We start from the raw sequence: 26,132 nt of genomic DNA, 5'->3' as shown, positions 1-26,132 counted from the left end.
TGCTCTGCTTCTGCTTCTATCATAGGCAGGTGCAGCTGACTATGTTCAGCCAACATCTCTTTCTGCTCTGGGTGATTTGATATGCTGCTGTCTGTTCTATCTCTGATAGCTATAATAGAAGCTTTCTCCTTAAACATGTCACCAAGAGGTCATGCCATCAGCTTGTACAATACAAGGAAACAGTTTAAAATATTTTCATAGTACATTTTAATGAAAAGCTACTAAAAACTTATATACAAAATTCAATATATACTGTATCAATTTTCAGAGAAATATTTAAGATTAAAATTTCTAAATTTTTTTCTGAGAGTAAGAATTTTATTTTACTAATTATTATTATTACTATTAAAATTTTTCACCTCCTCCCCTCCTATTTCTCTCTCCCTTCCCTCCTTCCCCCTTCCCCTCCCTCTCCAGTCCAAAGAGCAGTCAGGATTCCCTGCCCTGTGGTTAGTCCAAGGTCCTCCCCCTCCATCCAGGTCTAGGAAGGTGAGCATCCAAATAGACTAGGCTCCCACAAAGCCAGTACATGCAGTAGAATCAAAACCCAGTGCCATTGTCCTTGGCTTCTCAATCAGCCCTCCCTGTCAGCCATGTTTAGAGAGTCCGGTTTGATCACATGTTCCATCAATCCCAGTCCAGCTGGCCTTGGTGAGCTCCCATTAGATCAGCCCCACTGTCACAGTGGGTAGACGCACCCCTTGTGGTCCTGACTTCCTTGCTCATGTTCTTTCTCCTCAGTGGTAAAAAAACAATGACATCTTGAATTTTGCATCCAAATGGATGGAAATAGAACACACTATCCTGAGTGAGGTAACCCAGACCCAAAAAGATGAATATGGTATGTACTCACTCATTAGTGGATTCTAGCCATAAATAAAGGACATTGAGCCTATACATCATGATCTTAGAGAAGCAAAATAGGAAGGTGAACCTAAAGAAACACATGTAGTTATCCACCCGGATATTGGAAGTAGACAAGATAGCCAGGCAAAAATTGAGAGCTTGCGGGTAGGGGTAAGGTGGGAGTAAGGGGAGAGGGGAAGAGAGAAGTGAGAAGGGAAGGATGGGGAGAACTTGGGGGGATGGGATGGTTGAGGATGGAGGAAGAGTGGATATGGGAGCAAGGAAGTATATATCTTAATTAAGGGAGCCGCAAGAGAGTGGACTCTAGAGAAGTTTCCAGGTATCCAAGGAGATGTCCCCAGCTTGTTCCTTGAGCAGCTGAGGGGAGGGCGCCTGAACTGGCCCTATCCTATAGCCACACTGATGAATATCTTGCATATCACCATAGAACCTTCATCTGGCGATGGATTGAGATGGAGACAGAGACCCGCATTGAAGCACTGGACTGAGCTCCCAAGGTCTAAATGAGGAAAATTTCTAAATTTTATAAAATATTTCTGACAGATTGTCACTTGAAAGCCAATGTAATAACATCATAAAAACATCATTTTAAAGGTGTCTAATATCTTTAATTTTTCAAAATAATGTACAACAGGTTAATAGGTTTTTTAGAATACTACAAAAGAGGTGAACTAAGAAGGAACTAGATTACTATATGCTACCAGAAATACATTATAATTTATTTTTATGATATATTTTGATAGTATTCTTTCCTCCCCTGCAGTATATTCCACATGCTTCCTTAAAAATACAGTTTTAAAATCATGCATTCTGACTACAATTGAGCTCATTTAAAGGACCAGGTATTTTAATTGTACATATATACATACATAACCCCCCCCCCCACATATGCCATGTTGATTTTCATATTCTAACCCTAGCTGGGCCTCTTAGCCTCAACAATTCTCAGTGGAATTTTTCATTCCTGAATGTTGAACAATAGGGTGCTAAGGAACCCATACATATCTATATTTGTATTCATAAAGATGTGGCAAACTCAGCATCTAATATTTGTCATCTTTTGTTACAAATGAGCAACTCTACTCATTTTCTGAAAATCTCATGAAATTCATTCTAGGCAGAAATTGATTTCAATATTTTATCAGATGGCAGAATAATGAATTTATTGACCTCTTGGAAATACTTTAGACCCTTTGCTCCTTTCAACTCTCCATTACAGATCCTTAACCTCCTTAGAATTCCACACAACTAGGGGGCTTCTGATCAAGGATTAAGAGAGAAAGTCCAAGTAGCAAAGTGTTTTTGTTTATCTTTCAGAATTTATCAGTATGTTCCACTAGATAAAGTCAAATTCCTATTGAATTGTGTATCCCCTTGAGTTGTGTCCTCTCTCTGGGGATGCATGTACAGTACATGTTTAAATAGGTGAATGAAAGTTTAGCAAGCTTTACATGTACTGAGAGCATAATAAGGTCTATAGAATTAGATAAGATTTAATGTTTTAATGCCTGGCCAGTAATTCAAGGAACAAAACACTATATGTAATTTATCTGCAAAAGTGGTGCAAGATAGATGTTATGTCTCCCTCCCTTTTTTAATAACTCACTTAGTCCAACTGATAATGTCCACATGCACTTGGCTGTGGGGGATCCTACTGGAAGTCTTACTCCTTAAGATAAATGACACAAAAATGGGATGGGATGGAGGCAGAGGACAGGGATGGGGAAGATATGAGCAACATGGATGATCTGAATTACATACATTAAAATGTCAAAGAGTAAACTGAAAATATTCTTCAAACAATAAAATGAAAGAAAACCTTAAAAAATATTTCTAACAGCTTGTCATTTGTTGACAGGAGCTCCTCTTAGGTTGTTCAGCAGAAACTAAAAAGAAAAGCAAGAATTATCAGTAGTATCAAGAACATCATTGGTGGCATCGTCAAGATAAGCAGTAACAGAGGCATCACCCATAGAATCCTATGTAGTGTCATGTCACAATGAGTATCATTGTATTTGAGAACGGTGAGAATGTGGAGTCTTGTTTCATTGGTTTTATTCTCAGAGGTTGTTTCTTTTGGGGTGTTTATTTCCAAAACACTGCTGTCCACATAAGTCACAGTGTATGGACACAAAAAAATAACAACTAATATCTAACAGTTACATTTCCCTGCTTAGCCATTCAGAAAATACAAGTTTCACATTAAGAGTGAAAATCATTTCCTCATTCCAGCATGGGAGGCAAGTGTGTGCTTACCAACTTTACTTGATCAGTTTGGTTGGACTAAACTGAATTGGTAATTTTATGTGATGCATTTTCAATATGACTAGAAAAGATAATCATTTTTTCTAGTTATAGGTAATATCTAAAGAGTCCTATACAAAGTATGAAATTTATTTATCATCATGCATATTAGAGCCAAAGAGAATTGGATTTCCCGCACAGAAATATTTATCTATTTTAAGACATTGGTGTGGTTTACCTTACCTTGTTAAGCTCCTTTAACTTTAACTGTGCAGGATTTCTAAATTAGGTTCCATATCCACGGCATCGTCAAAGCCACCAACTGCAGCAACCACATTGACGATGTTAGGAGGAGCAAGGATGTGGTTGCTGCCCAAAGTAGAAAAACCATGACAGGAGTCTTCGCTGCATAGCTGGTGCCATGAGCAGGACTTGAAACAAGAACCCGCATATGAGCATTCTGAGGGTCCAACGCGTCACCTGGGATACAAACAAGAGCAGATTTCTGGTCAGTAGTGAAGCTAAGACACTGTGTTCTCTTCTAAGCAGGTATCAAGAACAGGGTCAGAATGTTGCACAGCGTCCATGGTATCACCAGTGTGGCTACCAGGAGCAAGCTCAGGGACAGCATGTGTTCTCCCCCTTGCATGCCCAGTATAAGTACCTAGAGAAGGTGTGTGATCCACGCTGGTGTTGTTAACAGTAGTTTCCTTAGATGACGATGACTGAAGATTGTCACCTGTTTCACTAACGCTGGTGGTGTTAACAGTAGTTTTTTCAGATGACCGACGATTGTCACCTCTTTCACTAACGCTGCTGGTGTTAACAGTAGTCTCCTCAGAAGACTGACGATTGTCACCTGTTTCACTAACATGAGAAGTTGATGTGGCATTGGCATGGGCAGGAGGCTGGGGCACGATGTCATGCATATTGGATGGAGGAAGGAAATCTTCTCCCTTCTTTGTTTCAACCTTTAAGGAAATTTTGAGATGTTAGATTTCATTGAAAATCTCACTTATTTTTGTTCATTTTAGAACTTATCTGTTAATGTCAGGGTCTTGATTTAGAGTCCCCAAATGTTTGTTTTCTCGGGCTAATTTTATCACTATAACCGCTGATATCCTGAAACTTTTGCTTCCATTGGTTTAGTCAAAGGCCCAGAGTTTGAGAATCTTAAAAGGGGATCTATTCAGCTTTATGCCTTCTTTTCTTCTGTTCTTTGCTACCTCTCTATAATGGAAAGATGGAAAAAAAGACACAATGTGTCCTCTTCTGTCTTTATGACAAGGATTTTACATTCCATCCAGATTAAGAAAATGTGACAATCGGGGGCTTTGGAAACAAAAGGAACCTCGCTCTTCTGCACCACACTACTGCTTTCCCCATGGCTTTCACAATTGCCCATTAGGTTCCCAGGATAACAGAATAGTGAGGGTGACTTTTGAAATGAATGAATAAAGTGTGCCACTTCCCACAGTGGATGGAAACTATGGGGCTGAAGGAAGGGTTCTGGGAGATGCCATCCAAACTGTTACTCCTTAGCTATGACTCTTTTTATATATGGCTGATGAATGTAATGGACTGTTCCAGCATCTCTGTGGTGGCTTGAATGAGAACAGACTCATGGACTCATATATTTGAATGTTGGTTTCCAGGTAGTGTAACTATTTGGGGGGAAGGATAGGTGGTGTGGCCTTGTTGGAGGAGTTGTGTGGTCTTGGGTTTCAGAAGATTGGTGCCATTTCTAGTGAGCTCTTGGTTCCTTGTATAGATTTAAATGTAACTCTCAGCTGCTGCTACAGCACCATGCCTGCCGGCCTCAATCATGGTGGTGATGAAATTGTATGTATCCCATTGGAACCATGTGCCTTACTAGAACTGGATGGAGGTGGGTGGTCCTTGAACTTCCCACAGGGCAGGGAACCCTGATTCTCTTCGGACGGGCGAGGGAGGGGGACGTGACTGGGGGAGGGGGAGGGAAATGGGAGGCGGTGGTGGGGAGGAGGCAGAAATCTTTAATTAATTAATAAATAAATATATTTAGGAAGTGCCAGTTTTGAAAATGCATTTGATGCTGTTTGTCAGAAGGGGAGCCTCCCCAACTTTTATTCCAAATACAACTAATGATGCTAGGCCTTAATCATTCATGACATCTCAGGGAGACTCCTAACTTAGCAGTCTATGTTTACCTTTCTGTACCAGGTTTGAGGAGGATTTGTGCTACTTATGTGAAATACTCAAACGTTCCAAAGCTTACCCAACATGATCAAACAATGTAACGTGGGGATGGTAAACAAAATAGCTTGAGAAGCATTGTTTGTAAAGGAAAACATATGAGGAAGTAACATACTACATGTGTGTCTGAACTGCTCAAGGGCATCATGTGAAAATGTTCAGTTCATTTGTTTCCTTGAGAATGATGAGCGTGAACACATCAAAGCTCAAGATTTGTGAGCCTTAGACACATTTTCACACGCCATATGTTTCACTCATTGCTTCATCATTAACTAAATATGCTTAAGCCAGTTATAAAAAGGAAATGAAAGGGCCACATGGTACAAGTATAGTTTTCCAGGACACATGTCACATGGAAATTAGAAACACTGAAGATGACTGATAAGACGCTGAAAATATTTTCCTTATATGTTAGTTACACAACAGGAGTGCCAATCAATATATAGACACTATTTATTATCTGAATAATCAATATTGTATCATCCTAAAAATTACTATTGGAGTGTGTGTTTGCTTGTGTGCTTGAATTAATATGCCTGTTTGTGCAATGCTAGTGCGTGTGTGTATACGTGCATGCATACATGTGTGCGCGCACGTGTGTGTGTGTGTGTGTGTGTGTGTGTGTGTGAAGGGCAGAGGATAACCTTCAGGAGGCGGCTCTCTGCTTTCGCTGGGTGAGACAGGGTCTCGCAATGTTTCTGTGCCTCTGTGTGTTCCAGTCTGGCTGGTTTGTAGGTTTCAGAGCTATTCTACTCTCTCAGCCTCCAATCTGGATTTAGGGGTGTTGAGATTACACATGTGAGACACTTGTTGTTTGTTGTGTTATCTGGGATGGAACTCCTATCAATAGGATTGCAATGTAAGGGCTCTGATCTGCTGGCATATGTGTGTGTGTGTTCTAGCTTTTTAATGAAAAGAAGTATGTGTGAGAGAGGAGAGAAAAACAGAGATTGAGGTATTGGTTTTTATCAGTTCAGAATGAAGATGGAGAAAAACTCATTGTGATGTGAGCTTTTTCTTTCTCCTAAGCTAAGCATCATCTTTGTGCCTTTGAAGCCTGTGTCATTTATCAGCGTGTCTGACTGTAGCTCTTCATGAAGACTTCTGCTTAGTATTCTGTTAGCATGGGGAACTGACATTATCTAGATCAGGTGGTGACTTTATACTCATTACACTGCAATCACCAGGCAATGGGTTCTGGAAAACTCATGTGTTACTATCATTTTATGCAAATCTAACATCACAAAAGTGATGTCTCTTTTTATTTCAATCACATCTTTGAAGGATAGAAACAACTGCCCTTTCACTTTATTTGCCTCAAGAATATGCTAAGATCTCATTTCTATTAGTGATATTGTGGTTTGTATATTGTGGCTTGTATTCTAATCTTTTGCATATCCAAGATGTTGGTCCCTTCACGCCAAGGGGAACACTCCATGGCCGCCACACTCATCACATTACCATTTACTTTCTGTATCAAACTAAAATTTCGACATTAGTCTAAAATTTGCATTTGTATTAATCATGTCAACTTATATGCTAATGATTTTTCACTGATATCTTGGAAGATGTCTGGCAACTGAATGTCTGTTTATTAAAATCACTTGAGATCTGTCTCCCTGCTAAGACCTCCCTTGACCAATTACTCACTTTGATCATACATAATAACTAATATTAATTTAGAAACCAAGTTGGATTAAGCTTAAAAGAACTTTTGAGTTTGGTTCTGACAATATTTAAATTACAGTTACTAATGGTTTTATTAAGTGTCATAATTAAGTCAAGTCTGCTCCCATCTCTCCTATTGCTGAATTTAGATGCTTCAAGGTAACTATCTAGTTGTTAGCCATTTGTTTTTTTTTGTTTAATTTTAATTTTATTTTATTTTATTTTATTTTTTTTTTGCTTTTTCGAGACAGGGTTTCTCTGTGGTTTTGGAGCCTGTCCTGGAACTAGCTCTTGTAGATCAGGCTGGTCTCGAACTCACAGAGGTCTCGAACTCACAGAGATCCGCCTGCCTCTGCCTCCCAAGTGCTGGGATTAAAGGCGTGGGCCACCACTACCCAGCTTGTTGTTATCCATTTGTAATGGAAACTGGCAATTGGTTAAGTAGGGGATACAAACAGAGCGAGCTCTTCTGCTTGTTTATACCTTCTGAAGGTTTAAAACACAAAAGAAAATTGTCCATTTCCTTTACATTTTCCACTTTTCTCAAATACATATTTTTGAAATATGACCAGATAATTCTCTGGATTTCCTCAGTGTCTGATGTTATGTCCCCCTTTTTATTTCTGATTAATTTGGATTTTGTCTCTCTTTCTTTTGATTGGTTTGAATAAGGGTTTGTCTATCTTGCTGATTTTCTCAAAAAACCATTTCTTTGTCACATTGACTCTTTGTTTCATTTACTTTGTTTCTATTTTATTTTATTTCTTTTTTGATTTTCGAGACAGAGTTTCTCCGTAGCTTTTGGTTCCTGTCCTGGAACTAGCTCTTGTAGACCAGGCTGGCCTCGAACTCACAGAGATCCGTCTGCCTCTGCCTCCCGAGTGCTGGGAATAAAGGCGTGAGCCATCACCGCCCGGCTTGTTTCTATTTTATTGATTTTAGTCCTCAAATTGATAATTTCCTGGTATCTACTCCTCCTGGGTGAGACTCCCTTTTTTGTTCTAGAGCTTTCAGGTGTGCTATTAAGATGCTAGTGTGAGATTTCTCCAGGTTCTTTATGTAGGCACTTAGTGCAATGAATTTTCCTGTTAGTACTGCTTTCAAAGTATCCCAAAGAATTGGGTATGTCATGCATTCATTTTCATTAAATTCTAGGAAGGCTTCCTTTATTTTTCCTTGATCCAGGGATAATTCTGTTGAGAATTGTTCAGTTTCTATGAGTACGTAGAATTTTTGCAATTAGTGTTGTTGAATTCTAACTTTAACCCATAGGTGATCCAATAAGACACAGGGTTATTTCCACTTTTATTAATCTGTTGAGATTTGCTTTGTGATCAAATATGAGGTCGATTATAGAAAAAAACCCGCAGAAACAGCTGACCCAAGGTTGTGGGAGCTCACTGGCTCCTGACTGACAACTAGGGAACTGGCACAGGACCAAACTAGGCCCTCTGAATGTGGGTGACAGTCATATGGTTTGGTCAGTTTTGTTAGTCCACTGGCAGTAGGTCCAGTATTTATTTACCCCTAGTGTGTGAACTAGCTTTTTGGAACACATTCCCTGTGGAGGGATACTCTGCTCAGCCTAGATACAGGGAGGATAGCCTTACTCCTGCCTCAAGGGATATGACAGACTTTGTTGACTCCCCATGGGAGACCTCATCCTCTATGAGGAATGAATGGGGAGTGGGGTAGTGTGGAGTGGGGTGGTGGGGAGTTGGGAGAGCAGGCACAAGGGAGGGAGAGGGAATTGGGATTGGTATGTAAAATAAAAAAGATTGTCTTAAAGAATAAAAGAAAAAGTAAAATAAATAAGTAAAAAACAATGAAGGCTATTACTTTTATAGTTGCTGTGACAAAATATCTGACAGAGATTATTTAAGCAAGGGAGAAAGGCTCATGGCTACAGGGAACTACTGTTTGCCTTCCCTGCTCTAACTGACTGACTTTCCCTGCAGCAGTTGAAGTAGGGAAAGCCAACAGGGAAGCTTTGTCTGTGGCAATGGTCTATTGCTTCTCACATGCTGGTAGACAGGGAAGGAGACAACTCAGAACTGATTCCAGAAGTAGTGATAACCATTAAGACCCACCACAGACAACCTTCTGCTAACCAGACCAAATCCCATCCCGAAGGTTAACCAATCTCCTAAATTGTAACAAAGTATTCAAACACATGATATCCCTTCTCTCCCTGTCACTCTTTTTCTCTTGTTTGGTGGTGGTGGTGGTGGTGCGGGTGGTGCTGGTGGTGTGTGTGAGTGCTACGAAAATTCAGTCCAAGTGTAAATCAGAGAGCCAGTGTGATGGCTAAATGGATGAAGGCACTTGCCAGTATGACTGACAACTTGAATTTGATACCTGAGCCTGAAATGAGAAAACTTACTCCTATATACATTATCCTTTGACCTCCACACTTCTGCTTGGTGCACATGTTCCTTGCCTCCCCCATCCTTCAAATAAATAGAGACCAGGGTGTCCTTGAACTGACAGAGAATGGTCAGCCTCTGCTTCGTGATTACAGGGATTAAATGTGCACCAACATGCCCAGCCTCCTATTGCTCTTTGTGCTGCCTCTGTGTTCTCTGGATTTCAATGTGTCAAAGTGGCCTAGGGCTAGGAAGTTAGCAAACATCCTGAGACTGACTACTCATTTCCACTGATGATATACTCTATTTGTGTACCAAACAGATTCATTCTGGGGACTGGAAAGATGGCTCAGTAGTTTATGACACTTGTTCCTCTTGCAGAGACCTGGACTAGATTCAAGCACCCACACATATGCTGACAACCATCTGGAACACCAATTCCAGAAGATCGAATGCTGTCTTGGGTGTCTGTGGGCAGCACACACACAAGGTGAATGGAGAGAATGCATGCAAAATATTTATACACATAAAATAAATCAGTTTAAAACATTGTATGTATGTTATGTGCACTCACGTTGACAGTAATGACTCCAGGAGTCTTTATTTTTTATTCTCTGTATTTCATGAGTTCTCCACAACTGTGATAAAAGTTACTCACTTTCTGATTTTTGTTTCCATAGTCTAATTTGCTATCACTTACACCTTAGAACAGGGATTCTCAACCTGTGAACCCATTTGGGGATCCTAGGACCTTTTTACAGAGATCATCTAAGGCCATGTGGAAACACAGATATCAGCATTATGATTCATCACATTAGCAAAATTACAGTTATGAAGGAGCAGCAAAAATCATTTTACGGTTAGGATCACCACATGAGAAATTGTGTTGAATGTTCACAGCATAAGGAATATTGAGAACTACTGTCTTAGAAGGGGACAGGCTCGCATGGGTATTCATAGGAATGAGAGTATGACGGAGGTGAAAGGTATGTTCAAGGCTTTGTCTTCCCTGACATGATTTGCAACTATACAGACTCAGAAACACAAAGTCAACATTCTCCTCACAGGCAAATATGTTACTTTTTAAATTAATAGGAATTACCATCAAGCATGATTTCTTTTTAGAGAAGTCAGGCAGTGCCTCTCCCAGAGTACTTAGGTCTATCATTGATTTTGATCTGCTAAGACCTGCTTGGTCCTGCTTCTTCATTGCAGCGATCTTTTTGGAATACAAACTTTGTTTCTCTATGATCTGCAAGGAAAAGACAGAGGATCAATTTTCCTAGTTTGATTAGGAAATGAACTCTTGATTTGGGGTGCACAATATCAAAACTACTTTATTCCGTACTAGCAAGATTGAGAAAATCATGAATTTGAAATTTGGCCTTTCCCTGTGATTGAGACTAAACTTAACTCACTATATTTTAAACTTTCTGAATCTTATTTGAGATGATGATTACTTTTAATAGCCCCCCTTCATCAGTGTTTCTCTTCTGTTTGGGAGGCAAAATGTATATTATTTTCAACTTATAAATATACTCTCACTTACTCGAGTCCTCCATATCATAGTATCTATGAAACTGCTTTATAGAAACCCATTTATCTGCTGAGTCCCATTCAAAAGTCATTAATATTCAACTTCTGATTCACACAACACTTACTCTAAGGCTCCAGGTTACAAACAGGATTCCTAACCTCCAGCAGATCACAGTAATGAGGTAACTTTACTATGAGCACATAAATGCTAAGTATAACCCTAAGATATTTTAAATAGGTGAACATGATACAAAGAATCAGAATATATATATTGTCAAATACAGAGCAAATATCCAGAAACCAAGGTGTTACTATATGGTATTGAATCTTCACATCTACAATTGCTGGCTAATTGGGGAAAAATACTTACCGTGTACCTGGAGGAAGAGTTGTCAATATCCTCCTAGTGGAATCAAACAAAAAACAGACTGTAATCTCTTCATAATGAAAACTTGGTTGAACAGATTACAAATAGCTAAATTTCCAAAATTTCTTGCTAATGTAAACACAGAAGAAAAGAGACAAACAGAGGAGATGCTTTTATCTGTGATCCTGAAATAGAAATATCCAAGGGAAGAGAAAACCTACCTACAATTATGCTGAGAGAAAAGGCACCTGGGTGATGCCTAGACCACTACAATAACCGGACCCTCTAAACTGTATTCAGATGTATCACCACAGTTGTTTTTAAAATCAGTCTAATGTGTATCTATTTCTGCAAACCATCCTTGATCAAGCACCAGGCATCTTCTAATATATGAGAACTGCACTCAATCTTCCCCTCCCTGTGTTTCCAGTTCATTCTCTTATTGGGCCACTGCTATCTGCAAGGACTTACTGCTCACTGGAATTTATAGAAAGGATGGTTCACTGATACCAAACACTTTTCTCTGACCAAATTTCCATATAAAACTGTGATAGGTAGAGTACTGCTGCATTTTAACAAAATTCATAAGGAAACAAATTTCACAAAGGAGAATTTTACCTTAATAGCAGAGGTGGTGGCCGTGTCCTCTGTTGTAACATGAGGGTTTTCAGAGAGCCTTTAGAGTAAAAACATGCAGTGAGGGGTGAATTTGGTCCTTAGAGCATCTCTCTTGAAAGATTTGTTATCTGTGCACTAAGTGACATTTTTGCATTTATGTAATTCAACGTTGACCCCCGTTTTAAAAAGTTTTTGCTTTGGCAGTTTCAACTTGTCTCAATCTATGGAACATTCAGTGAAGACTCACTCATAGTTCTATTTAAAAATGAAAATTTAAAAAGCCAGTGGTTTGGGAGATGGCTCAGTCAATAAGAATGTTTGCTGCCAACACAGATCAACCTGAGTCTGAATCCTCAGCATCCACATAAAAAACTGGGCATGGACACATGCACATGTACCCCAGTACTGTGGGTGGAACAGGCTACCAATTGGGCTTGATGGCTGCCAGACCAGCTCGAGGGTCAGTCAGAGATCTTATGTCAAGTGGATAAGTTAGAGAATGATGCAAGACACCAATATCCTCCTCTTTCCCTCATGTCTGCACAAAAAAATATGCAAAGCATGCAAAAGGCACAGACACATGCACACATGCAACACACACATGCAACACACACACACACACACACATCCAATCACATAAGAGGGGGAAATGGTGAGTTTTGCACACACTTGTTATGATGCTTGCAGTAACTGATTGTTTGAGCACTTAATGCTCCTATTTCATTTGTTCCCCTAAACCTAAAGTACCATGGCCTGTTTTTTTTTTTTAAAAATTAGGCATTTCATTTCATAGCACTCTCTTCAAAGAGTTGCTTTGTGAAAACATGAAATGTACTCTATGTCTAAGCATTAAGTTGCCATCAATCTCAGAAGTCATCATATTTTGGGGCCTTGAAGATTTGATAGTGTGTTCACATGCATATGTTGAAACTCTTTATACTCAAGAGTATTTCTGAGTCATTTTATAGGACACTAGGGAGCAACACTGTCCCCTCAGCTTTGATTCATCTGAGCTACAGCTACAAGTTCCTAATTTCAGGGTTTTTGACTGGCAAACTCTGGAACAAACACTTTCTTTTTGTAACTTCCACCTACCTAGGGATTCACCACAGAGATGGAACTCATTAAGAGGGAAATAAACCTGCTAAACAGAAGCATGTCTATAAGGCCATTCTGAGGTGATTTTCTCAGCAAAGTCTGGGAGAATTTTGCCCACACTCTTCCCAGCAGACACCTTGTCCCAAACATACTAATAAACAGGATTAACAGCCTGAAAACTAATATTTTTACATATATGTAACTACATGTTATGTGCAGTGTATTTGTAAGTATGTATGATTCAGATAAATACGTGCCAGTGTATAGGTGTGGTGACTGGAGTACAGACTTGGGTGTCGACCCTCACCCTCAGCCTTAGTTATATGGCTGAATCTCATTCATGAATGCAAGCCCCAGGCTAGCAATCCAGGCAAGAAATCCAGAAAATGTGAGAGTATGCTCTGTCTCCACCTGCAATCTCACCAGGATTTTGGAAGCGCACAAGACTAACAGGCCTCATGTGGACCCTGGGCATCCATCTCCCATTCTCCCATATGCACAGCCAGCATTTTATCTGCTGAATCACCGCCACAGACAGGGAGTCCTAACAGCATTGCACACTGTATCTGAGGCATAATTCAGCTTTCATTAGCGAATAATCAAGAAGCTAAAATTGTCTTACACAGAGGAAAACTTGGTGCCAGCTTCTGAACTTTATATTCTCTACATACTGTATTTAAAATCCAGACATTCTTACCTGAGTGGGATTTGGTCTTGATTTCTTCCATTATCTACAGAGTAGAAAGGCAAAATATGTTATAAGCAACTGTAGAAAAAAGAGCATTGAATGCCAAGGCCAATGCTTCGTTACTACATATACTTTGAATCTGTGTAGCCTTCAAGGTGAATACTGATTTATAGACAATATAAACAAGGATAACTCTTAATTTACATTTATTTGTATGTTTAAAATACAGAGACAATTTTATCAAAAGTCGATACTAATAATAAATTGGTATACAAAATACCTATGATCATGAGAATTATCAGAGAAACTGACATCTTAACCAGAATCAATATCACAAGCTGAAATGTTAATTGGTAGCACAGTGTTGCTGCTGCTAGATTTGTCTCTGGACTACTGGTGTTAGGAGAATTGTGAAAAGAGCCTCTCTAAAGATTAAGTTGAACTTATTTCGTTGAAGATGAAAATTCCAGACACAGGGAAGCTAAGTCTATGAGGACCGCTCTTTGCAGCATAGCAAAAGTTAAGAAACACAGGTAGACCAAGGGCAAAGAATTTCCAGATGCCAGGGTGGCAAAGCTACAGAGAGGAGGGGGCATTGTGTGTACTCTCCTCAAGTGCTTCTGAGGAAGCTGCAGAAGCCCCTCAGTTCTAGCTTCTGGTCCCTCGCTAACAGGCAGTGCAAAGAAGCTCAGCACTAGCTGCTATCACCTCCCATGGTAATAGCTATGGGAAAGCCCCCTGCAGTAGTTATGCACCCTGAACTGTATCTCCAGGGCGAGAAGCATGGAAGAAACATGGGGAAAAAGCAGCAATTCCATGGGAGTAGTACCTCACAGGAAACGTTTGTGTCCACACAGACACAGCTTCAAGTGAGCAGCTTTCACTGCATGCTAACAGCCCGCCCTCTACAAAGGAATAAAGCAAATTTTTGCTTATTTCATTCACAGTATGGGAACTGCAGTATAACCTCCTCGGCATTGCCTATGGCTGAAGCAGAGCATTTGTCCCACCAACAAATGGACTGCCAGTGAGGCTTAGCATGTGAGAGACCTCCATCAACCATCGTCACCACAAAGGAAATTTAATGTGGAAATAATGTAAAGGACAGTCACCCACATTACAATAATACTGACTCTTTTCAATAAAGTCTTTCAGACCCTCTACACTCCATGTACTCCTATTCACTTGATGCTGTGCTCTCTATAGGCAAGGTAGGTGTGAAGACACTGTGGTGACAGCGGAGAGCCCAAACTCTGTAGTGTTCCTCCCACTCTTAGAATCTTATCCAGACTCAGTGGACCAGTCAGTGCTGTCCCCTGCAGAATGATGCTCTTCTCTCAGCCTTCCTCCTACTGTGGTAAATTGTTCTGGAAATTATGTCTATCAGCATATAAACCAAGTATCACCATATCCTACACTAATAAAACCAAAGGAAAAAAGGTGCTGGCAGTATAGCCATTAGGGCGAGCGCTAGTCTAGAATGCTTAGAATGGCAATGTTCAATCTGCAGCACTGCCAAAGGATTCAAAGTCCAGTTTTTAAAAAAGTTGACCAAGCCTATTATTTCTTATGCCAAGAAATAGTCAGATTAAATAGCAGATAATTAAAGATAAACATAAAACCATATGTGAATTTTCTAATATGTCCAAGTAGAGAAATTATAGAAAGGAACAAAACCCATAAAAATGTAGTTAATTTAGTTCTCAAAATCCTTAATGAAAGTAATTGAATACTGTATTTCTGTTTTTTGCATGATCACCTTTCATTGACACTAATATATATGTAGCATAAATGTAATATATTTATCAGAAAAAATGAAAGAAAAATTTATTTTATAACAAGCAAAATTGCTGTCACATAATTCTATAGGACACATACTGTGGACTAGTTAGAGGTCCTTTTATTTATACAAAGATACTGTGTGCATCAGAGGCTCATGTTAAATAAATAAACATGGTTCAGATAATATAGTTTGATGCTGAAATTTCTCAGAAAATCATTTCTGAAATAATTTTGAATGTGAAGAACATTAGGAAGCAAATTTTAACAAATGAAATTACATTTATATCTTATTTACTTTGTTCCTTTTTTGAATGAATTAAGTTGCTATTGAAACTAGGGAAGTAGCAGCAAAGTATTCATGATTACTCTTACCTCCACTGATCTGAAGAGACTTCTTAAGTATTGGTTTCAGCTCTCCAGGTGGTCGTATGCTGCTGTTGCATATTTTAAAATGTAATATTTTAATATTCATACAAGAACATTTACCAAATGCTTTGATTACTTGCTGTCTGATTTCCTAACATACATTAGAAATTTACAGTCAAGCATTAACTTGTCCTTCAATCAGTTGATTAGGTTTGGAGACACTTTTTAAAAACTTTTCCCATGTGAAAGAAAGGAAAGATTTAGTCAACAGAAATTAGTCCATCGAAAGCATAGAAACACACGAGGGAGAGAAAGAGAGAAAGACAGAGATAGAAAGAGAAAGAGAGACAGAGAGAGAGAAAGAAAACACAAAGACAGTAGTTTCTTTCTAGCACATTTTTTAAAATTGTAGTAACTGATGGTCACTCTTGTGCTCAATGTAATGAGTACCCCGATTCCACTTGTCATGTCATCATCTGCTCCTAGAGCATCACAGAACCCCTCTCTCTCAGGTTACTTTGTGGGCTCTCAATGCTTGTGATGCTATCTCTCACAAGGTTTGTTTGTGGACCATAGAATAGATTCCTGCTTCTGCTAGCACTCTGACAAGATACCATGGCCTAGGCTATGCTCAGGCTGTCCCTTAGTAGTCCATTCATGAGTGAATCTTGAAACCACAATCGGCCTGTTCCTATGCCAAATGAGCATTGCTATTAACTTAATGAGATAAAATTATGAACAAACAACAATAAAACTCAGTGGATAATTTCGGGTTATTAGCTTGAGACAGTTTAGAACTCCTAGTAGAAGAGAACATGGTTTTTACAAGGTGTGTCTTTGAACAGTTGTAGCTACGGTAATTTATGAATCTACACTTTGGACCTTTTAACTTGGAGTAATTTATTAAGAAATAATTAGTAATAAGCAATTTACTAATGTGTATCAAATGCTTTATGATACATGTTCCCACAAATGATAACACAATTGTCCTCTATTATGGAAGTAATCAATTAAGATGAGCACAGAACTAGCTTGACATACCACCTTTAATTTTCTGCCAAATCAGTGTCTGAGATAGCAGATCACTGACAGAAGGGGCCGTTTACTCTATGTTCATGTCCTACTGATGGGGAAGACAAAGCCCCTTTTATAGACACATAAAGAGTAAACATGCCACAGTTTGGCTCTCTACATCCAGATAATCTACTGAGATCCAGAGACTTCATTACTGTAGAAAACAGCTCACAGGAATGGAGAAGTGATGGATGGAGCACTGTGGTAGGAGGAAGGCACGGGATCTTCCACCATCTATGAAAGGGTCCTACGCAGAACAAAAGGGCCTCTGCATGTGGAGATGGTGTCAAAGGAAGAAAGTAATTTGTTGGCTTCTTGTAATACTGTGTGATAATGCAGAATGATCCAAAATCCTCTCAGTTCTCAGAATGACAAATGCGATGAAGATCTAGTTCACTAGCTGATTTCAGAAAAAATTTGAAAAGGCACTAAGTGTCAGATGGACATAGTGAGTGTGGTTATCATCAGTAGGCTCATTTTCCAAAACGCAGAATTGGTACTTGGACATGATGGTTGAGTATACAACTCATGTCCACGATCTAAAAACAACTATATTTCTGGCTAAAATACATTGATAATACTATGGGGATTGTAAGACAAAGCAAAAATTGAGTGTATAAATCAGTATCTATCTGAGAATACAACCAATAATTGGCTTGGAATTTCCTTAGTATTATTGTATTCTTAAACCTTACCTGCAAAAAGGCTTCTTATTGGTATTGTAATGTACTTCTAAAAAAATCAAAATGAATTTGTTACAACACTAGAGAAATATAACATATAAAATGATTAGATACATAGTATCCATTTTTGAGACTAATCTAGACTATTCTAGAGTAAATACTCTTTTTTAGGAAATTTGTTCATGTAGAATTAATCCATTTTGTTTATTTCAAATCAAACAAGACTTAACTTTATCAAGCACAATACCTAAAAATAAACAATCACCCTGTGATTCCCAAGACAGCCAGAACTATATAACAATAAAACTGTGTCTCACAAACAAAACAATAGATTCAAAATGGAAAACAAGGTCCATGGGCCTATACATATTTTTGTTCTTAGGGAAACGAAGAACCTTGTTGAGCCTTTTAGTTAAAATTGTTCATTTTATTAGGCAAATTCCTACCACTGGGACTATATGTATTGTTTCTGTCTTTTGTATCAGGATAAAACCTGGCAGAAAGAAAGAGAAGAGGGACAGGGACCTTTACATAACAGCTCAAGGGAGGGCAGGCATCAAGCTTCCTCTCCTCATTCCCTTTGGGGAAAGAATATCCTTAGTTCTATCTGTGTTCCCAGACTTATATGCAGCTTAAAGGATGCTCATGATAGCAGGCATCATCTCCCCTGAAATGAATTACTGGAAAGATCTCTCCCTTGGGAGTAATAACCCCAAGCTCGACCTCAAGTGCAAGAGCATCAGAGAAACAGCTGTGAGACTGGAGCAGCAAATTCCATGGGCTTCCTTCTGACATAGGATCATTGTACAAGTTTACATATGTAAACAATAAACTCACTCAATCCTTCACTGTTCACGTGCAGTTTGCTTTTAGAAATGAAACATTGGAGGCTGGCAGTGGTGGCTCACACCTTTAATCCCAGGGCTTGGAAACAGAGGCAGGAGGCTCGATGGGAGTTCAAGGCAAGCTTGTGTAGAGAATACACTAAAGGGCAGGCTCCAAGTATACATACAGAAAAACCCTGTCTTAAAAAAACACCTAAAATAAACATAAATAAACCAAAAAAGAGATGAAATCATTCATTTTTGTCTTGTTTAAAGTCAAGGAAACTTAGTGTGCCTTTTTAGCATTCCCCCATGTCTCAGGACAGCCATTTGAGCCACCAACTAGTGGACTGGGATTGCGGCTCAGTAGGAAAGCCTATGCTTATTATGCAGGAGGCCTCAGTCAGTTCTCACCACCACAAATGCCATGAACAGCAAACTTCATAATAAAGTGACACAAAGCTGTCTCCATTACAATAATATTGACTCTCTTCATCTTACCTCTTGAGGGAAGAGGGTTTTGCATCCTCTACCTAGTGTGGTTGCCACTGGCAACTTAGGTATAGAAGACACTGTGATGTCAGTTGGTGAAAGTAAATACTACGTGGTGTTCCTGCCACTGCCACAAAGTCTCTCCAGACTCAATGGAGAAGCAGACAATTCTTTGAAATACAGAATGATGTAATTTTCTACACTCTGCTTTTTGTTTCAATTTTTTAAGATTTATTATATCTACAGTGTTTTGTCTGCATATATTCCTGCAGGCCAGAAGAGGGCACCAGATCTCATTACAGATGATTGTGAGCCACCATGTGGTTGCTGGGAATTGAACTCAGGACCTCTGGAAGAGCTGCCAGTGCTCTTCACCTCTGAGCCATCTCTCCAGCTCCTTGTTTCAGTTTTTATTCTTGAATCATGCTTTGCAGCATGAAAATGATATACACCCTTACCATGTTCTATTTAACAAAAACAGAAGGCAGAGATAATGGGTAGGGTGCTTGCCTACAATGCTCCCAAAGCCTTATGTTCAACCTCTAGCACTTCAGAGAAAAGAACGAAAGAAAGAAAAAAAAGAAAGAAAGAAGGGAGGGAGGGAGGGATTTAGGGATGGGTGGAAGGAACGAGGGGAGGCAGGGACCAAGAAAAAGGAAGAAGGAAAAGAAAGAAAAGGAAAACATATAAGGATTGTTAAGTCTTCCTAAAATCAATGCATTCACTCTAAAAGAAACACTTCCACCCTAAAGTAGGAGATTTCTAAAGAAAACAATTATACAGTATGCCAAAACTTTCCAAACTGAGAACTTTCACAGACATTTAAGAACTCAGATGATTTAATAACATCATAAGGTAGGAAATTAGTTAATGAAAATAATTAAGGTTTTTTGTGACTTAATTTCATTTTAGTGGCAATGAAATGTGTTAGCGATATGCAGTGCAAAATACAAGGCATTTGTCATAAAACTCAAGAAGAATCTGGATTTCTGACAATCCTATTTGCTGCAATGTGACTATGGAAGACATGTGCTGTGTAAAGATGTTTTCTCATTTATTCAAAGGCTGTACAGATATCAGCATTAAAGTGAAATAAGCAATGTTTTGACAAAAATACTTCACACTTGAAAGTGCTTGATGTATACTTGTTTTCCTTAACTCCTTTTTGGGATCTAAAATCTTTACTCTTCCTTATTCCTTCTTCTTCGGGGAAGGTAGGACAGATGGAGTAATTCTTACCTTTGTTGAAGGTGACACACTTTTTCTTTCTCTGCTCTGGCTCTCTTGTCATTGTTCCTTCACTGTGACATATGTTGAAAGTGATCATCATTTAATTATCCATATAAAAACACTTAGCATGTTTATAAATTCTTTATTTTTGAGTCCCTAATACATCTTATATTACATATTACATAAATTCTTTATTTTTGAGTCCCTCATACATCTTACATTACATATTTACAAAAACATTTTTTGAAACAGGATCTCATTATGTATTCCAGCTAACTTTTAATACACTATATGTTTCATGCTTGTCTTGAAATCAAAGAGATCTATGCCTCCTGCCTCCCACATCCTGGGATTAAAGGCATGGGCAAAGAGGCCGAGCCAAATAATTCTGAATTCATTTTTCAACAGTTGGTGATGATGAATGACTGCTCTCCTTTCCACCTTTCCTCATGGAGAAGAACACAGACAATTTATCTCTTGATTAAAACAAACACACACACACACACACACACACACACACACACACACACACACACACACACATATCCAAGCACACAAGACAGGGGAATGGCGGTTTTTCCACACATTTTGTTCTGATGGTTGCAGTAACTGACTGTTTTGTGCTCTAAGTACTTAATGCTCCTATTTCATTTCTTCCCCTAAACCTAAAGCACCTTGTCCTGTTTTCTGTCAAGAAACTTTTTAGGCATTACATTTAGTCACTCACTCTCTCCCAAGAAATTGCTTTGGGAGGAACATCTTGATTTAAACATCAAACACCTAAAAATCTAAACATCTAAACATCAAGCTGCCAACAATATCAGAATTCACCATATTTTGGTGATTTGAAGCTGCTTTATTGGTAGTCTGTGCACAAGTACATGATGAAATTCTTTTTTTTCCTTTTTTTTTTTTTTGGTTTTTTGAGACAGAGTTTCTCTGTAGTTTTGAAGCCTGTCCTAGAACTGGTTCTTGTAAACCAGGCTTGCCTTGAACTCACAGATCCGCCTGCCTCTGCTTTCCTGAGTGCTAGGATTAAAAGCATGCACCAAAACCACCTTGATCTATGAGGATCCTCTTTATACGCAATGGCCAGTACTTCCTGCACAAGTCTTGAGTATTTACAGGGCACTTCAGAGCAATACCGTACCCTCAGCTCTACTCCATCCGAACTACAGCTAAGAGCTCCAAATTTCAAGGCTTCTGGTTGGTAAGCTCTGGACCAACCAGTTTGTTTTTCTAACTTCACCTACCTTGTGAGTCACCACAGTTGGGTAAATCATTAAGGGAAATATTAACCTGCTGGACAGAAGCATGTCTATAAGGCCATTCTGAGGTAATCTTTAGCAAAGCCTTGGAGAGTTTTGAACCTTGCCATATTATTCACACTCTTCCCACAGACAACTCAAACAAACAAATTAGTGAAAAAGATTAATGACTTGAAAATGGATCCTTTTACATATACGTGCAAAATATGTTATATGCTGTGTATTTCTATGTATGTGTGATTTAAGATAAATACATGCCAGTGTGTAGGTGTGGGGATTGGAATATAGACTTGGGAGTTGACCCTAACCTTAAGCATTAGTTTACTAGCTGGGTCTCTCACTCATGAATGCAAACCTCAGGCAAGCAATCCAGAAAATGTCAGGGGATGCTCTCTGTCCACGTGCAATCTCATCATAACCTCACCAGAATTTTAGAAGCAAACAATACCAACAGGCCTCATATAGACCCTGGGAATCCGTCTCCCATTTTCCCATATACATAGCCAGAACCTTACCCACTGAATCACCTCCACAGACAGGGAGTCCTAATAGTATTTCATGCTGTATCAGAGGAATAATCAGTTATTTAAAACTATATGCTTCTCCATAGATAAATATTCAGCTTTGATTAGCATATAATCAAGAAGCTGAAACTGCCTTACACAGAGAAAAACATGGTGGCAGCTTCTAAACTTTATATTCGCTACATGCTCAGTGTATTTTAAAATCCAGACATTCTTACCTGAGTGAGACCTCGTCTTTTAGTCTTCGACTACCTATAAAGTAGAAAAACAAAATATTTTATAATCAATTGTAAAATATAAGAGCATTAAATGCCAAGGCCAATATTTTTTTTACTACATATACTTTGTCCCCAAATGAGGCTAAAATTTAAAGTGAATATTGATTTATAGACAACAAATATAGATAACTCTTAATTGAGACTTCTTTGTATGTTTCAAATAGAGACAAACTTATCAAAAGTTACTACTTATAATAAATTGGTGTACAAAACACCTATGATCTTGAGCACTATAAGACATCTTAACCAGAATCAATATCACAAGCTGAAGTGTTAAAGCAGTAGCACAGTGTTGCTGCTGTTGCTTTTGTCTCTGGACTAGTGGTGGTAGGAGAATTGTAAGTGAGTATACTCATCTTGTATGGAAGTGAAAAGAGTTTCTCTAAGGGTTGAGTTGACCTTATTCCATTGAAGATGAAAATTCCAGACACAAGGAAGCTAAGTCTATGGTGACTGCCCTTTGCAGCATAGCAAAATTAAAACAAAACAAAACAAAACAAAACCACAAGCAGACCAAGGACAAGGGCCCCGGCAAAGAATTTCAAACTGATAGGTTGGCAAAGCTCCAGAGAGGGGTCAAGGTGTATACTCTCCTCAAGTGCTTCTGAGGAAGCTGCAGAAGCCCCTCAGTTCTAGCTTCTGGCCTTTGCTAATGGGCAGTGCAAAGAAGTTCAGCATTCGTAGCTATCACCTCCCATGGTAAGAGCTATTGCAAAGCCCCCTGCAGTAGTTATGCACTCTGAACTGTATCTCTAGGGCAAGAAGCATGGAAAAACATGGGGACCAAGCAGCGATTCCATGGTAGTAGTACCTTACAGGAAACATCAGAGTTCCCACAGACAATGTATCAAGGTCCCACTGCATGCTAAAAGCCTGCCCTCTGAAAAGGAATAAAGCAAATTCTTGTTTATTTTATTCACAGTATATTAACTGTAATATAACTTCCTTGGCATTGCCTATGGCTGAAGCAGAGTGTTGGTCCCACCAACAAATGGACTGCCATTGAGGCTTAGCATCTGGGAGACCTCCATCAACCCTCTTTACCACAATGAAAATCCAAGGTGGTGCCTGTTCACCTGCAAGCTCTGTGGAACCCTAAAACACAGTTTGTTCCAACACTGACGGGCCCCAAGAACCTGTGAGCTCCGTGGAATTCTGAAACACAGCTTGCTCCAATACGGAGGAGACCTAAGAGACAGTCACAGCAAAAATTGGACCAAGATGCCAAGACATTGCTGGCCTCATTTGAAGGAAGAGATGGTAGGTGCCTATGCAAAAATTCCTCCAATATCCTAAAACACACCATGGTAACACGAGAATCCAGTAGACACACAAAAGGAAGACTTGACCATTCTAACCCAGAAGTAGAAGAAAACGACTTTGAACGTAACTTTATGAAAATGATGAATACCTTTAAAGAGGAAGTGAAAAACTCCCTTAAAGAAATTGAAGAGAAGACACACAAATTTGGAAGAAATAAATAAATCCCTCAAAGACACCCAAAAAATACCCATGATAAAACAATCAAACAAGTGAAAGAAACAGTTGAAGACTTGAAGACTGAAATACATGTAATAAAGAAAATTCAAACCACGGGAATTGTGGATATGGGAAATCTGGGTAAATGAACAGGAGCTACAGAGACAAGTATAACCAACGGAATATAAGAGATAGAAGAAAGAATCTCAGGTGCTGAACATACTATAAAGAAAATACTCATTGGTCAAAAAACATTAAATCCAACAAATTCTTAACACAAAACATTCAGGAATTCTGAGCCACCATGTGAAGGCCAACACTAAGAATAATAGGAGTAGAAGAATAAGAACTCCAGCTCAAAGGCACAAAAAACATTTTCAACAAAATTATAGAAGAAAACTTTCCCAACCTAAAGGAGGATATCCCTATGAAGACACAAGAAGCTTACAGAACACCAAATAGACTGGATCAAAAGAATATCATCCCCTAGCTATATCATAATCACAACAAAGAACATACAGAATAATGAAAGAATATTAAAAGGTGCAAAGGAAAATGGTCAATATATAAGGCAAACCCATCAGAATTATGCCTGACTTCTCAATGGAAACCATGAAAGCCAGAAGGTCCTGGATAGATGTGTTGCAGACACTAAGAAACTATGTATACAAGCCCAGGCTACTATACTCAGCAAAGATTTCACTCACCATCTATGGATAAAGCAAGATACTCCATGACAAAAGCAGATTTAAACAGTACATATCCAAAAACTCAGCCTTACAGAAAGTACTAGTAGGAAAACTTCCACCCAAGGAAGCTAACTACACCCACAACACCACAGAAATCTTACTAAAAGAATGTTTCTTAGTAAAAGAAACATTACTAAAACTTAAATCATACATCAAACCACACACAACAATAATTGGAGATTTCAACACTCCTCTCTATCCAATGGACAGTTCAATTAGACAGAAACTTAAGAGAGAAATAAGAGAACTAACAGATGTAAAGAATCACATGGACTTAACAGATATCTATATAGTACTCCATCCCCCCCCCCAAAAAAAAAAGAACTCACTCAGAAGGAGTAGAAGACAGGAAATAATCAAACAGAGGGCTGAAATCAACAAAATAGAAACACAGAAAACAATACAAAGAATCAATGACACAAAGAGCTGATTCTTTGAAAAAAAATCAACAAGATTGACAAACCGTTATCCAAACTAATCAAAAGAGGGAGAGAGATCATTCAAATTAACAAAATCAGAAATGAAAAGAAGGATATAATAACAGACATTGAGGAAATTCAGAGAATCATTAGGTCATAGTACAAAACCTGTACTACACAATATTGGAAAATGTAAAAGAAATGAACAATTTTTTAGATAGATACCATATACTCAATGCACCAATCTGTGCTGTCGACTGTAGAATGATGCACTTTCTCAGCCTTCCTCCTATTGTGGCAAATTGCTCTGGAAATTATGTCTATCATCATATAAACCAAGTATCATCATATCTTAAACTAACTAGTAAAACCAAAGGAAAAAGGTGCTGGCAATATAGACAATAGGGCGTGCGCTACCGGAGAATGTTTATAAGAGCAGTGTTCAATCCCCCGAACTGCCTACAGGACTCAAAGTCCATTTATTTCTTTAAATTTTGGGCAAGCCTATTATTTCTTAGGTCAAGATTTTTGTCAAGATATATTCAGATTAAATAACAGATAATTAAAGATAAACATAATACCATGTGTGAATTGTCTAATATGTCTAAATTGAGAAATTATAGAAGGAGCAAAACCCAGAAAAACTTATTACCATTTAGTTCTCAAAAAACTTAAAATAATTGAATACTTTATTTTTGTTTTTTTAACATGATCATCTTATTGACATTGATGTATATAATAATATGTAGCATAAACACAATGTGGTTTTAATAAAAAATCCATTTATAACAAGCCAACTTGTGGTTACATGACCATAGAGGACACATACTGTGGAATAGTTAGAGATTTTTTATTTATACAAAGATACCGTGTACATCAGAGGCTCACATTAAATAAACAAACATGTTTCAGATGATAAAGTTTGAGACTTGACAATTTCTCAGAAACTATTTCTTAAATAATTCTGAATCCAAACCCATTTGAAGGCAGATCAAAAGAAGATAGAATTACATTTCTATATTATTTCCTCTGTTCATATTTTGAAAAAACCAAGCTGTGTTTGAAATTACGGAGTTGGTAGTCAAGTATTCACCATCACTCTTACCTCTCTTAATCCGGAAAGACTTCTTCAATAGGGATTTTAGCTGTCTTGCTGGTCTTACTGCACTGTGGTATATTTTAAAAAGTAATATTTTAATATTCATATAAAAACATTTACCAAATGTTTTCCTAAAATACATTAGAGATTTACCATCAGCCATTAAATTGTCTTTCAA

The 26,132-nt window shown here is 38.4% G+C and overlaps 1 protein-coding gene across 1 annotated transcript; it reads right to left on the bottom strand.

Moving 5' to 3' along the window:
- Positions 1-2,129: 2,129 nt before the first annotated feature.
- LOC142835688 (uncharacterized) lies at positions 2,130-26,072 on the bottom strand. The gene is made up of 12 exons (XM_075949347.1): positions 25,961-26,072; positions 22,149-22,182; positions 20,148-20,209; positions 17,605-17,641; positions 15,842-15,903; positions 13,697-13,730; positions 11,902-11,959; positions 11,287-11,319; positions 10,483-10,632; positions 3,776-4,082; positions 3,355-3,591; positions 2,130-2,753 (listed from the first exon to the last, which is right to left on the bottom strand). Exons 1-11 carry the CDS (start codon positions 26,058-26,060, stop codon positions 3,392-3,394), a joined length of 1,077 nt encoding a protein of 358 aa, XP_075805462.1. The 5' UTR covers positions 26,061-26,072; the 3' UTR covers positions 2,130-2,753; positions 3,355-3,391.
- Positions 26,073-26,132: the final 60 nt, after the last annotated feature.

Source organism: Microtus pennsylvanicus, chromosome 15, assembly GCF_037038515.1.
Source record: "Microtus pennsylvanicus isolate mMicPen1 chromosome 15, mMicPen1.hap1, whole genome shotgun sequence".
NCBI classification, from domain to species: Eukaryota; Metazoa; Chordata; class Mammalia; order Rodentia; family Cricetidae; genus Microtus; species Microtus pennsylvanicus.
This window is presented reverse-complemented; position numbering and strand designations above follow the sequence as displayed.

Excerpts from the sequence above, each read along its gene's own strand:
- LOC142835688 (XM_075949347.1), bottom strand. The coding sequence starts at position 26,060 with ATGAATATTAAAATATTACTTTTTAAAATATACCACAGTGCAGTAAGA. Across the intron at positions 17,642-20,147 it reads GTGTGTCACCTTCAACAAAG|AAGTACATTACAATACCAAT; the intron begins GTAAGAATTACT and ends TGATTTTTTTAG. Across the intron at positions 11,960-13,696 it reads CAAGACCAAATCCCACTCAG|GCTCTCTGAAAACCCTCATG; the intron begins GTAAGAATGTCT and ends TTTACTCTAAAG.